The 15,698-nt window shown below is 34.3% G+C and overlaps 1 protein-coding gene, 1 non-coding gene and 1 pseudogene across 2 annotated transcripts; 1 reads left to right on the top strand and 2 right to left on the bottom strand.

Annotated features, from left to right (window-relative positions):
• The first annotated feature begins 1,541 nt into the window (after nucleotides 1-1,541).
• Nucleotides 1,542-3,397, top strand: LOC131606630 (uncharacterized). Its single transcript, XM_058878818.1, has 5 exons — nucleotides 1,542-1,896; nucleotides 1,972-2,060; nucleotides 2,142-2,294; nucleotides 2,401-2,556; nucleotides 3,105-3,397. The coding sequence occupies exons 1-4, from the start codon at nucleotides 1,791-1,793 to the stop codon at nucleotides 2,554-2,556; spliced, it is 504 nt and encodes a 167-aa protein (XP_058734801.1). The 5' UTR covers nucleotides 1,542-1,790; the 3' UTR covers nucleotides 3,105-3,397.
• A 1,199-nt stretch (nucleotides 3,398-4,596) lies between these two features.
• On the bottom strand, nucleotides 4,597-12,964 carry LOC131604668 (beta-1,3-galactosyltransferase GALT1-like; annotated as a pseudogene).
• TRNAL-CAG (transfer RNA leucine (anticodon CAG)) lies at nucleotides 6,169-6,248 on the bottom strand. Its single transcript has one exon. It is a non-coding gene; the product is annotated as a tRNA-Leu (tRNA).
• Nucleotides 12,965-15,698: the final 2,734 nt, after the last annotated feature.

Consider the following 15,698-nt stretch of genomic DNA (forward strand, 5'->3'; position numbering starts at 1 on the left):
GATAAAATGTTAGATATTATAGCGGAGAAAACTTAGTTTGAGGTGGAGTTTCATACTAAGGATACTAGCAGTAGTGGGGGAACGGTTACAGAGATATTTGATTATCATTTGACTCATGATAAGGTAAGGAGGGAGATTGTAGCATCTCAAAGGAACGATTATGCCAGTCTTGGGTGTTATGCTCTGAATGTGGCTGAAGGGTTGCAAAATACATAAACATTTAGGGATGCGCTCAAAGGCATGTGGAGTCGATGATAGTTGAAGAATCGTACTTGTGGGCTTGTTAGATTACCTAGGCAGAGAAGGGTAATCAGAAACAAGTGGATGCAAATGGCGAGATCAAGTACTGATGAAAGCCAAATTCGATGAGTTGAAGAAAAACATTGGGATGAGAAGTCTCGAAAACATGACCATAATTTCTCTTTACCCAAAAATGTTTTTTCTCATATTTTCCCATATCTAGGAGAGAGAGAGAGAGAGAGAGAGAGAGAGAGAGAGAGAGAGAGAGAGAGAGAGAGAGAGAGAGAGAGAGAGAGAGAGAGGCACTTGGGACTAGAGCTGTCAAAATGGGCTAGCCCATATGGACCGGCCCGCCAGACTCGAAAAATCATAGGGGTTGGGCCTTAAAATTAGAGCCCATATTTTTCAGGGCCTTTTCAGCCCAACCCTAAAAATCCCGCTACCCATTAGGGCTAGCCCACCAGGCCCGCATAATTATAAAATTTTAAAAAATATATTAATATTTATATTATCTTACTCCAAAATTGTATATTGATTTTTCTCACTTCACTAAATTTTATCTCTATTTTATTCAATCTTTCTCTTTTAAATATTATACATTAATATAATCAACATTTTTTCATCGTATTATATTAGTTTTTCTCTTATAATAAATATTCAAGAATTATTTTATACAATTTAAACATATATTGTATTTAGAAACACATTATAGTATTTATAAGAGATAATATAGTACTTAAAAATGTATTATGTTTAAAATAACATAATTTTTAATATAATAAATATTATGGAGTTTTTATTTTAATTTTTTAAAATAAAAAAGCCCATTTAGGGCCGGGTAGCCCGAAGTTCATCTAGAGCCGGGCAGCCCGAAGTCCATCTAGAGCCGAACTCAGCTAGTAAATCTCGAACCCATATTATACAGGGCCTTTTTGGCCCAGCCCTAAAAAGTCCAGAATCCGCTAGGACCGACCCGTTTAGGGTCGGATAGCCCATATTGACGGCTCTACAGCTTGAGGCAAGGTAATACCTTCTAAAATATAACATAGGATTATCGCCCTCTTCAGACTACAAACTCTCGCCTTCCCCGTATCCTTTTCAAATATAACACTCCATATAAATATATATATTTTTTTGTTGAAAATAACACTCCATATATTAATCCACTACATAATTAAACTAAATTTTATTATGTTTTATTATCATGTAGAGTTCTATGCATTTTCACTATCACTTTAAGAAGATATTCTCTTAAATAAATGATTAATTAATTAAAATAAAATTAGAGAACAATCTGACCGGATAAAGGGGGAGGAGTCCATTGTGGCGGCCAGAAGCAGTGAGAAATTCATTCATGTTTTACATTTTCATTCATTTCTTTAGATTTTCCTTCCCTTCTCCTGGTGCGAGGATGCAATTCCAGCGCAATTTCCTACCGTAACCCTCCGTCCCGCACCGTGATTTCTCTCTAAAGCAAACAAACTGTCATTCCTAACTTCAATTTCATTCTCACTCTTCACAACTAACACAGCGCTTGAGGGTCTTACAATATGATTCAAGTAGCGAATCCGTTCGAATTACTTCAATTTAAGACTTCTTCTTTCTTCGGAAACATCCCAAAACCCTTAATTTCCTTCCAACAAGCACAAACTAAAAGTAAGTTTAACATAACTCAAATCTACCAAAGTGAATTTTGAAATTGCTTATAGTAAGATTCAAATTTCATTGCAGGTTTTATTACGAAACCGTTAGTTATCAAAGCTAGGGCAAATGCTAGAAAAGAAAGTGCTAAAATTCGAAACAGAAAAATGCAGAAAAAGGTACCACAAATACAATTTAACTCTGATTTTTTTCCTCTATCTGTTATTAATATTATTATTTTTGTCCTGCATTTTTTTCAGTTTAATGGAACAGCAACACATCCAAGGCTTTCGGTATTTTGCTCGGATAAGCAATTGTATGCAATGCTTGTAGATGATCAAAACAAGAAGTGTTTGTTCTACGGAAGTACGCTGCAGAAATCGTTCCGAGAAAATCCTCCGTGTAGTACTGCTGTAAGTAGAGTTCACCTCATTTTAGATTCTGTACTCAGCAGGGGAAACAACTTTCGTTACATTATACTTCGGATTTTTCTTATGTGTTGGTGAAATATTGTTTTAGGAAGCTGCTCAACGAGTTGGAGAGGCTCTTGTGAAAGTTTGTGTTGATCTCAACATAAATGAAATATCATCCTACGATCGCAATGGGTTTGGTCGTGGAGAAAGGCTAAATGCCTTTGAGATTGCCATTTCCAATTATGGATTCTTGTCTAGATAGGTATGTAACTGATAGTTCTGCGGTCTTGACAAACACATCTGAAACTTTCTACTTTAGAAGTCGATTGGATATTGCTTTATCGTACAATCTTGGTTTTGATAGATCATTATAATATGAACTTTGAAATTATCCAGGCTTCAAATGTTATGAACTTTATGAGTTGGAAAATGGGGTGATCTATCTTGTTGAAACTCATTTCACTTATTCATATTACTAATTTAATGACGGTATTATTACATGTTGAAATATGTCTTAATGGTGTTAAATTCTGAATCACATGACACTATTGCGCATTTTAAGCAGAAAGAACTTGCTTCATTTTAAGTTTTCTCTATAAAATGCATTTAGATGTCATGACAAATGGGATAAAATTGAAGGATGTTTAGTATGTAATTTCCCTCGTTTTTCTTGGCTAGTTACTTACTAGGTGTAGGAAGTCTCGAGTCTACAGACATTATATTTTTAAGTTCCCTAATTTTGATGAGTCAAAACAATTGTTGAATTTATGAATTGGGTGAGTACATCTAATTAGTTGGTTGATTGAGCAGGACAAACAACAATTGAAGAATCTTATAACTAAAGTTTGTAAGTAGATCGAGCAAAGTTTGTTGTAAATTGCAACCGTTTGATGAAAAGTTTGGAGTACAGGTGAAGTGTTGCGCATGAAGAAATGTCTGGTGTCACCTAATTGATGATGAAAAGCCATATGTTGACTCAAGGTATGAGACAGACACGAAACTAGCTCCATGCACGGTGCAATGAATGAATACAAGATCCAATGGATATTATACCATGATTCAAGAAACCATCCGGGAAACTAGCATCATGCACAGTCTGAATACAAGATCCAATGGATATTATACCATGATTCAAGAAACCAACCGGGAAACTAGCATCATGCACAGTCTGTATAACAAAAGTGAAGTTTTAAGAGAATTTACATGAAGAAATTTTTACTTGAAGTACAAGTAAATTGTTGAAATCGCTTAGTTGACAGGCTTTTAGTTCCTATATTTGGTTTGATTGAACTAGTGCAAAAACACCATGGAAGTTTTGTTGTTGATAACTATATGTCTGGATGAATTATTGACTTTCAGTCCTTTGTTATTGACGTTCTCAGTGAACATATTAATGCATTGTTATCTTAGTGCATACCTTGTGGCAAACTGACATCATAATGGAAGAGTTATGATAGAAAAGCAAATGAGAAGTTATAAACATGCAAACACTAGTTCTGTATAAGCAAAAGATTATATGGAATGCAAATTTAATACTTGCATGGCATGCTACAATTGGAATAACATCGGAAATAATACTTAAAGGCACGACTGAGTGAGTGAGTAAAAATTACTAAACTATTGCAGAACTGGCATAGAAAATTGATAAATATTTGAGGTTCCTTTCTACAATGGCATGTTTCCTGCAAAACATGGAACATGGGAGGACCAAGAACAATTATAGATTTATATTCTCCCCCTAAGACTGAGAATGAGTGAAGTGTGACACATTTTTATGAAATGTGACATCTCTTGAGACAAAAGCTTTCGACTAGGAGGATGATAACATTAGTTGCATAACCCAAAAAGATACATCTTATGATTAATCAACAACATCAATAAGAATTGTCTCTCCCCAATAAGAGTTGAGAACAAATGTTTAAAATAGGAGATTGAGCAAACTAACATCTAGATCGCCGCAAAGAGGTGTTGGGACGGCGGTGCATGTGTCACACGAGCGGGTGGCAGAGACGCAATTAGGGCTCGCACACCGGGACGAGTGTGGTGCGTGCAATGGACTTTGGTGATGGTGTTTTGGTTTTGGCGGATCTATGGGTGGCGGTCACAGTGGCGTGATCGTTGGTGGGTAAAACAGTCTCTAAATGGGTCAAACAAAAAATAACAGTGATAAAGATTAATCGGCAACTAGAAATAAAACAAAGAACGTCAAATAGAGACGATCCAAACAAAGGTCTAGAAATTGGGAGCTTTGTGATACCATATTGTAAAATAAAGCTTTGATATATCGAAGTTGTGATTACAATGCTAAAACAATCTTACTCAAATAGAGAAAAATAAACCTTAGAATTTGTTTAATAGACTTAAGACTAATATTATAAATTACTTTTTAAGAATAATATTTACAGCAAAGACATTATTACCCCAAAAATGCAGATTGCTAAAGATTTCCAGATGAAGAGGCTGTAGTAGTCAACAAATGACATCAACCGTATGTCTCCATATGTTTGTGCTTCTTTCCACAATTCTTCATTAACCATTTGGTTTTTATGCTGCATCAAATCAAACACAAGACATAATTCAGCTAACCGACAAAGAAGCGCACAGCCGCTGTATTTGATCTAACTGCATTATACTGCATCCAGGTTCTTCTAACAGCCATCCGTCGCTTAAAATTGTTGGCTGTAGAGAAAACACCAATGAAGAGATCCAACGGGGCCTGTGCAGATACAGGGCTTGATTTCAATAATTTCAGATCAACAATATGCTCCGAATCCTCTGATGTAGGCAGACCCCTTGCAAGAATAGATGCGAATTTTTGGTCTCCTGAAACTTTTATCTCACTGACCAGCCATGGCTCCAAGGTCTGAATCATTACCAGCAAAGTTAGTCAGCCTATTTAAACATACACTTATTCAATATATAACATTAAAAACATAAAAGCAAGAGGAAAAGAAAGTACTTCACGGAAAGGGAATGAAGTTATGTGTTTTCCATCAAGTGTCATCTGGATTCCCTCTGATCCCACTCTAATAGTTGCGACAAATGTTCAACTATGGTTGATTTTAGAATTGTGAGAAACTTTGACTTCAATTACGATGAACAGGAATTCCTATGGATGTTAATGAGAGTATTTTTCACCTTTTTTAACTTCTTCAAAATCAACGGATGGACAACGTTCTTCTTCACCCCAATCACGAGCTAATGTTCAGGTGTTTTGGACAATCATCGGTGATTTCATCACCGTGAAGCCTAACATTGTAGTGCAGGATAATTGGAGGTTCAGGCTCCCCAGGGAATAGTTCTCCAGTTAACTCTATCCAAAAATTACCTAGAATACCATTTGGAGTGCCAATAATAGTAATGGAAGAACCCTGTGTCAGACCACAAGGTACTTGCAGTCTGTAAGTACTATTACCAAGTTCAGAAGAATTCATTTTTATTCAGAAAATGGGGGCAATGTTTCTCTTTTGTTTTCGAACTATCATTTGCATGATCTTTGCTTTTGCTCTTCAACCAAAGAAACAAGATTATTCCATACGTTGGAAGCTTCCTTGATAGCTTCTGCTGCACTAAGTAAACCCTGAACATGACCAATTAAGTGTTTCAAGTGGTTCCATATCAGCAGAGTTTGTTGCTCTTGTTTGGAAAAGCTGTTCTTGGCAAAGAGGCTAGATACTAAAATGTCCATAGATATAACTAGTCATTTCGACAATCCTTAGCATAATTGTGGAGCAAAAAATGATGGAGTAGAAATAAATAAGGAACACAAATATTGTAAAAGTTCTCATTATACTGAAACATTGACCAAATAGCTGTGTCACTTACCTGTTGGCACACAATCAAAGCACAAAGAACAAAGAAATCGAAAAATTAATGACAGCTGTGGGATTTGAACCCACGCCCTTTCGGACTAGAGCCTGATTCTAGCGCCTTAGACCACTCGGCCAAGCTGTCTTTTTGTTTGAAATATTTGTGTAAACGTATCTAACTTTGATAATGCTATATATGTCCTTTACAAGTTTGTGAACATCGTTATGGAACATATACCATTAACACATCACTAACGACAAAATTCATAACGATTAAAATAAAAAGGGACAACTATTAATATAAACAAAGAATTAAATTTAAGAGCAAAATATTTTTAAAAAATATATTCGTTGTGGTTTTACTAAATACTAATAAAAATTGTTAGACTCTAATTAGCTTGTTATACTTTATATTAACTTTTATATTAACTAGTTTGCTAGAGATTGTTATATAATTAGTTAGATTATTATCTATGTTAGACTAGATTAGGATTTATAAATTATGTTTTTTTCTCTTCTAATTAGGTCTATTGATTAAGGTTGATCATTTTTATATTAATGCTAATTTCACTATTACTCACCTAAATTTTAATATGGTATCAAGAATATAGACGACTTTGATTCTTTTCACCTTACATGTCATACATTATTCTACGATTGAATTCTCATATTTCATTCTCAAAATCTTTGTATTTTTAGAGATTCATATCATCAAACAACATCATTATTTCATCTTTTTTTTCTATCACTTTGCAAATATCATTTTGTTTCTCTCATCATCTTCTCTGACGAAGACAATCGTTGACGGTACCATTAACATCGATCCAACCATACCACCACCACGATCCACAACTTCTTCATCTCCTCAAGAACAACTCATCACCACCATTATTCTCATCCTAAGCATTACACGCAACTATCAAATAAATATGATTGACTCGTTTTTTCATGCATCTTAGTGACTGCCCTCAACCTCACCATTGTATCACTGTCCCTAGACAACACTAACTACCATTCATGGTACGTTCAATAAAAGTTGTCACTAAATTTAAGACTTCAAGTTACTCGGCAAGAAAGGAATAAGAGTCCACTCCTCAGAGAGTCAACCTCAATTATGGGCTTAGTACATAACACTTATAAAACCCTTCAGTCAAATAAAAACTCAACAAAGTAACCCTTTGAGTCAGCTTCAATTCTGGACTTAGTACAAAACACATATTTTCCTTCAGTAAAAACCATCAATCCCTAGTGAAACCAAATCTCCAACAGAGTTAGTTTCAAACTGTCACTTAAGCCTCAAGCTTGGGCCTTGTACAAATCAGTCAAAGTTCAGATCTTCTATATAGAAGTGATATATGATTCATCTCTTCAGAAGAGATATTTCTCCTATTACACCACATTAAAACATACAAACATTATCAATCACTTTCAAAACATTTTCCCAATTAGATTTACACAAGATGCACTGCTCTGTTGACTTCACGTACAGACTGTCATCTCTATCTAAATTGGTTGAGAATTTTTCTTTCATTTAAGAGACTGTGACTGGTATACTTGCTTCACCCAAGTAAGGTCCCCTCTCTTATGAAATGAACCTCCTTTCTGTCACTTCAAATGTTTGTGGTGGAATAGTGAAGATATCTCTCTATAAATATGACGACTTGTCTCTTTTTTGTAAACAGAGATCAATTCAAGCTTCAACCTTGAGCTTTAAATAAGGCACATCAAATTTAATCCATTTCCCTATTAGTTTCCCGAACTACAAAAGCTCTGACTTCTATTAGGGATATGTAGGCATGAGATTCACAAGGAATCTTTAAGAGCAAATAAAACATCAAAAAAAATCAGTTCACCTTTCATTATTCAGTTCATTTTCATTACTAACACAAAGGAGAAACTTTCTCAATAATCAAGCAACAAACCAAATTCAAACGCAATAGCAGAAGGTTCTCGTAGAGTACTACAGATACTTAGGGAGCTAATATCTTCCCTCTATATAACTAACCACCCGGACCCCATAAATCTCTATTAGGTGAAATCCCCACTCCTAAGCACCTAAGGTAGATTGAGATCTTTTTCCCCTTCCTCTTCGTATAGGATAAATTAAAAGTTCGTGTAACTAGGAAACATTCCCCCCAAGGCTGCCTCCCTCCTTCCAAATTTCGCGTGAAGGGTTGTGCGTGTCGTTTGCGAAAAGGAAAAGGTTTTTTGACCAAAAACTGCTGTTACACCTCTAAATCCCAATCATCAAATTCTTCGGTACAACAGACTCAGATTCGTCATATTAATGAACCTGAAAAAATGTATCTTAGGAAAATCAAACAATTATCCACTTAGAAAAACAACCAACTGAATCTCTCTCAAACCATCATCTAAAACTGGAAATAACACTAATCACATTGTTGTTACCCCTACTGCTCCTTCCACAGACAACATACATCAAACCACACCCCTTCATATTCTTTCTCAAATGGGCAATCTTAGTACGGAATCTTAGAACAAGGTCAAGTGGCTAATCTATGATATATATATATATATATGGAACTTCTGATACATCAGCCTATGCTACAAGATGGGATGAGTTTAAACTGTATGTTGACTCTGTCATACACTGTTTGGATTTTTTTCCTCCAAGGTTGTTGCTTCAACAGATCAGAGGAGAGCTCATCTTGAGGCTAGACTAGCTTCAGTAGCAGAATCTCAAATTCAGATGGGAAACCAAATTCAAGATATAAAGACTCAAATGTCTAATCTATCTAACCATCAAGGAAAAGTAGATGTCCAACTAAGTTGTTTGGCGGCTAAGCAAGAAGAAATGAGATCTAATATGAAAACTAGTTTTGGAACTCTTGGAGAAACTCTAGGATTATGATCTAGAACCTATTTTGTTTTTTTTTATGGTTGTTGTCTATTAATGAACTTTTGTTGCACTGTTTCTTTTATGTCCAGCATATGCATATATGTATCTGCACTTATTATGTTTGTTTGAAAGTATCTTTTCTCTTTCTCTCTCTCCGCTGATTTAACTTTTTGTTGATGACAAAAGGGGGATAAATATGGGAGCATTTCATGATAAAAACTTTTATCATGTGTTTAAGATTCTGAATTCTTTAATCAATTTAAGTGATGGTGAGTAATTATTTCTAATATGATAATCCCAATTTACCCTTCCTTATTCCTTTTATTATTTAATTAAATCTAATTTATTTATTTGCTAACCATATTATTATTACTATTAAAATAATAATAACAACAATAATTCTACTAATATTCTAATACTAACCCATCCGCTTCTATTCTCAATTTCCCATTGCAACTACCTTATTCTAAGGTTTCTACCCCCACAATCCACATCATAACACACACATTATATCATATCACTTATTTTTAAATATAAAATAAATGCGATAAAAACGGGACGTTACAAAAAACGCTTATGTGTCACATTTTAAAATATGTTTTTTGATCCCCCATTCTCACTTTTGGTCCCCCATCCCCACTTGAGGATGAGCCACGTATTTTAAAAAGTGACACATAAGTGTTTTTTGTAGCCAAAATGGGGATGAGGGACCAAAAGTGTTTAAAAACAAAATAGAGAGACTAAAATCGTGAAAACACCAAAATAGAGGGACTAGAATTATAATTTAGCCTAATTTAAATGAGATTAAAACGATTAACATGAAATAAATTAGTTTATTTTAAAATATATATTGTAATTTATTTTTTATTTTTTGCTTATAATTTATTTATAAATTCTCATAGCATTTAGATAAATAATAATAATAATTGAAGTTATAAAAAACTAACAATTGTGTAAGAAATGAAAAATAATAAAATAAATGATGATAATGATAATACTACTTAAACTTATACATGACAATAGAAGTCCATATGGCGTATTTGGGAGCCATATGGGTAGAAGATCTTTAGCCAACAAGCTCTTTTGAGATGGTGTTGGGAAAAAACTGGCATAGAAAAATAAAGAACACAATCACAACACAAGAAAATAACGTGGTAACTCTAAAATCGGAGAAAAAATCATAGTTGTTATCAATAGACAACCAGAGAATAACACTATGTGGAAATTGTTACAGCACATAATAAACTCTCAACTAACCCAGACCCCCAGTACACTCACACCCTCCAAAACAAATATTTAACTACATCTCACAACACTCTAATACAAGAGCATAAGAGAATAAAGAAAGTCAAATAAAAGCTTAAAGTGATTTTGACTGATACCTCTTATAAAGAAAAACTTAAATCCTATATATACTCTTGGACTCCTTGTTCCTTTCAAAAAAATAAGCGGTGTGGGATTTCTTCAACATGAATGTTAAGAAATGGGACAAGTGTTTTAATACTTTTAATGGATAAATAAATTTTAAGAAATAGTTTACAAGTCAAAATCTCAAAAAAAGGCAGTCCACTTCAAACTCCTTCAAACAAATAGATTAAGTATGGCAACATATATTTTTTTTGTCCCGTATGTTAACCTCAGAGTTCATTTTGGTCCCTTAACTTCAAAAAGTTTCATATTGGTCCATTAACTCTTCAAAACGTATCATGTTAGTCCTTTTCATCTAGTTAGCAACGGAAAAAACTCAAAAAATGGTTTCTAAATCAGTCGCTTATATGACAAAAAGAACTAAAATGGTACCTTTTGAAGAGTTAGGGGACCAATATGGAACTTTTTATAGTTAAGGGACCAAAATGAACCCCGAGGTTAACATACGGGGCCAAAAAGGACATTTTTCCATTAAGTATTGAAAAACTCTCTTCAAGAGGGATTTAACCCATATTATCTACATCTCAAACTCTATGGAAAATAATTTGATCTACATCAAACTCATTCCGACCTAGGAGACTAACTAATGTAAAGCTCTATAAAAAAGAAGTTGAGTCGAGATCGTTTACAAATGGATACAACTAATATATACACTAAGCTCATCCTAAATCACCTTGAGCTTGGTGTAAGAAACAATGATAAAGATAGTACTTATATTCTGCTAATTCACGATGCAGTTGAATGATTTTGCTACTGAAAGCGTCCTTAAATCATTTCAAATTTTAACCATGATGATAACATCATATTCTTCGAAAACAAAATTGAGCAACTATAGCACAACAAGAAACTTTTTGTGAATCTATAGAGAGTATCCGAGATCATCACTCGAAGGAATCATAATGGAGTCATCAAAAAAACCTAGTTTGTTATGTCCATTAAGGGCCCTGATAAGTGCCAAGTTGTGGTTATTTTTGTATATAGTTTTGTGGCACTTATCGTCTCTTTTTCCTCAACTTGTACGTGAATTCGCACATTTTAGTTAGATTTGTACATATTGTGTATAATTTGTGTTTTTTATTTATTTATATGCCCTTTGATAGTTTTCTATTTATTTTGTAGGTATTGATGCGTATTTGGAGCATGAACAATAAGTGTTGAAGACACAGCTTCAAATGCGCAATTTTGAGCAGTTCATCAACGAATAAGGCTAAAAATACTATGATAAAAATAATAAATTTTGTATATATTTAGTCATTGTTACATAGAGCATCGAATAAGCTTTCCAACCGGGCGGAAATCAGAGTTACGGTTCTCAAGTCATGGTCGAAACAAGTTTTCAAGTTGCAGCAGAGTTCGCTTAGCGAACTCTGCTATCACTAAGCGAGATCAGCTGGGAAGAAACACGTTAAAAGGCCCAAAATACTCACTTTTAGGTTATATTTTGGGGTATTTTTCCCAACTCATCAACCTTCATTTTTGATAGTTTAGAGCTTAGAAAACAACATTTGTGGCTTGTAATCGGATGATCCGAGGCCGGGAGCTTGGTTTATTGTGATTGACACCGCGAAATATTTGGTTTCTTCTCCATTTCTTCTCTTTTCAAACTTCTATTTTTTGGGGTTTTGTTTGTAAGTATGTTTTATTTATATGTATATTGATTACTCATGGTGTTGTGTGATTGCTTGTTTACAAATTAATGTTGGTGATTGCTTGCTTTATTTGGGTTTGAGTTGCTATAAACATAAATGATTTGAATCTGGATTTAGGATGAACAACTTTGAGCTTATACTCTAGAGATGGATTTAGGCTTAATAATCATATGAGTATCGACTCTTAATGCCTCCGTGTTGTTCGTGTTGTGCTGAGAAATCATCGACGCGATTCACTATGAAGCTTCTTGTAACAAATCAAAAGTTACAAATAATTATAAATAATATTGATATCGATAAGAGTTTAAATACTTAATCCATAATAACATATTGTAACTAAATTATAACAAACTTCTAACCCTTTATTGGAACTAACCTAATTTATAATTAACCAATAGATTTAGTTAAAAGTTTAATACTATGAAATAATGAATATATACTTGCTTACAAATATTTATTTAATACCAACTGTTGGTTGATTAAGTGGGAGTTGACGAAGAATTTGGTAAGAAAAACCACATTTTGATCCTCCCACAATTGCAATTTAGAAGGATATGGTCATACAATTTTTTTTATTTAAATTTTTTTTATTTGTTGTAATATTCCTTTTCTATTCCTGTGCATGTGCATGTATACACTAATTATTTTTTTCTTAACTTTTCTTTAATACGTAATGATTCAATATAACGAAATGAGAATACAAAGGGTACTCTACAAAGGGAACTACCATATCTCTTTATACAACTTAGAGGTAAAGTATTCCAGAAATGAAAATTAGACGATACAGAGGAACCATTAATAGTACTAAACCATCTCCAAGAGGCTGTGACAATAGCGAAGTAACAATCATAAAAAATGAAACGACTACCGTTGAATAGAATGTCGTTTCTTACCTTCCAAATGTTCCAAACCGTCGCCATCCATATCGAGCCTACTGTTAATCTTTCATCTTTATCCTTAATTTTGTCAAAATTTTCCCAATAAAATCTCAGCTCCTCCTCTGATATATCCTTAGTGTTTCCTATCCACTTTATTACCTTGAACTAAATGTTCCTTGTAACAGAACAATTTTCAAGAAAGTGACATAATGTTTCCTCTTCCTCTCCACATAAAATACATTTGCAGTCCTGTCTATCACCAATAATGTTCCTTTTCCAAAGTTGGTCTCGTGTCGGCAGTTTCTCTAGCAGCCATCTCCAACCGAAAACTTTTACATTATAAGGAATTCCCATACTTCACAACCACTTCAAAGCCTTTCTAAATCCCTCTTCCATTACAGTTTGTCCTTCTTTAATCCGAATCAATCCCATACAACTTTTCACCGAGAAACCATCTTCCCCCTTCGCTTCCCACACCATGTCGTCTTCGGCATACTGATCGGTTGTGCGACTTCCAATTCTAACCCTTCCTGGTTGTCTTCTTCTTTAAACATTATCCCGTCCAACTTCCACCTCCACTTATCTTCCTCCCAAACACCCGCCTCCGCCACCATCAAGAATTTGTTGTTTGTAGTTGCATAGAGCTTCGGATATGCTTCCACCAAGCATTGATCTCCCAGCCACTTGCGGAACCAAAAAGATAAATCTCCTCCTTTTTTTCAACCTGCAAGAAACCATGTCAGAAAAAGAACGCCCTCTTGATCCTTTGGAATCATTTAGAAACAAAAGATCTCGCGACCAGATTGAGTCTTTTTTCGTAATGACTGCTATCATTGACAAACAATTTAGCCGCTGCGTTTTTGTAATGGTAATCGATAATATTCCTCCATACATCAGTCTTGTCATTTGCTATTCGCCATTTCCATTTCATAAGTAGTGCTGTGTTTAAACATTCTAGGTCCCGTATTCCTAATCCTCCTTCACTCTTCTCTTTACAAACTTTGCTCCAGCTTGTCATACCCCAAAATTTGCCCTCCGCATTTCATCCTCAAGGTTCAAGGGACTATTCAAAGCAGCATTCACCTATAAATTAGAATAGAGGTGTGGATAACAGGTATTTTTGGACTCAAGCGCTTGGGCCCAATTATCACAAGGGTTTTATCATTTTTGGGGGTATTTCAGTGTTTTTACTAACATTTTGATTATTTTAACATGACTAACTATTTGTATTTAAGATTATTAATTTTTATTAGTACTAGGATTTTATAATTAGCTTTTATTATTATTATTATTACTATTCTTAGGTAGAATTAGGACTAATTAATTTTTTATTTTTTTATTTCTTAGGTTTTATTAATTATTAATATTAGTCATAATTAGGAGTATTGTTATTAGGATTAGGATTTTTATATTATTAGTAGGTTTATTTTTATTAATTCTAATACTAGGATTAGTAGGTTCAATTTATTCTTAGATCATTAGTCAATTGGGCACTAGGCCCATTAGGAAAAAAACCCTAATTGGTAATTATAAAAGAAAATTCATTCACAAAGAGGAGGGGGGCCGAAAACCTTATTGGAATAACAAGAACAGCCGTGAACAAATAACAGAGGAATTTTAAGACCGACTCAAGCGTGGTAATCGACTTATTGAAGCTTCCTGGACGTAACTGAGGGAGGACCATTGGTGTGAACGCACACAAACGTATCCTATTGCTCACGTTTCTCGTCTCGAAGTTTTTGAGTCGAATTCGATCATACAAACATCACAAATCGATTTCGGATATAGGATCGTGTTTAGAATTGTATTTGAAATCTCCCTGTATCGTTTGATTCGCGTGTGAGTGCAGGATTTGGGTTTTGCCATGCTTAGGGTTTATTGTTGTGAAATTGGGAATTCCATTTAAGAAAGATTTAGGGCCGAATTGAGGGCTCAGTTGGATTCGTAAGCAAGATTAGGGTCTACCTGGGTTCTTATTATGCATTAACATGATGATTTGCTGCAGATTGATATCACATCCATGGGCGGAATCAGAGCATGACGAGTGGGAGAGATGATGAACAGTGTTTGCGCTTTTTTTTTTATTATTTTAAATTTTACGAATTGCTTTATTTTAATTGAGAATCAGTTGTTATGCAGCAAACTAAACATGTCGCAGTGGTTGGAGCAAGCGATTAAGGTCTTCATACATAGGGTAGCGAGTTCGAACCTCTCCGGGGCCATTTATTTTTAAACAATTGAAGGCTCTATGGAGTTCACAGATCCAGTGCTGCACATCTTCGTTGGTACACCATGCGCGCTCCTCAACAACCATCAGATTGTCACCAGCATACGATCTAACGCACCACAACTAAAGGCTCCATGGTATACCATTAACAAGCAGCCACACACAATAAAAGCCAGGTTCCTTATATTATTTTTTTTATTATTTTATTTATTTAATTGTTTATATTTAGGTTTAATCAATTATATTGCAAATAAATTAACTTATTCAATTAAAGTAAATTAGGCTAATGACTAGGGTTGAGGGTTCCTCCTGATTATTCGATTATTTTGATAATTCGATTTAATTGATTTAATTTTTAATTATTAAAAATCACAAAAACCCTAGAGCGGTGATATAAGATATCAGGGTTTGCCCGATCCCGTGAGTTTTTGAGCCGAAATCTTAGGATTTAATTTATTATTCGTTTCAACCGTATTAATCGGTCGCGATGGGTAATAGTCGGTCACTTAATTAATATAATTCAAATATATAATACTTGGCTAAAGGGTTTCAA

Source organism: Vicia villosa, linkage group LG5 (genome assembly GCF_029867415.1).
Source record: "Vicia villosa cultivar HV-30 ecotype Madison, WI linkage group LG5, Vvil1.0, whole genome shotgun sequence".
NCBI lineage: Eukaryota > Viridiplantae > Streptophyta > Magnoliopsida > Fabales > Fabaceae > Vicia > Vicia villosa.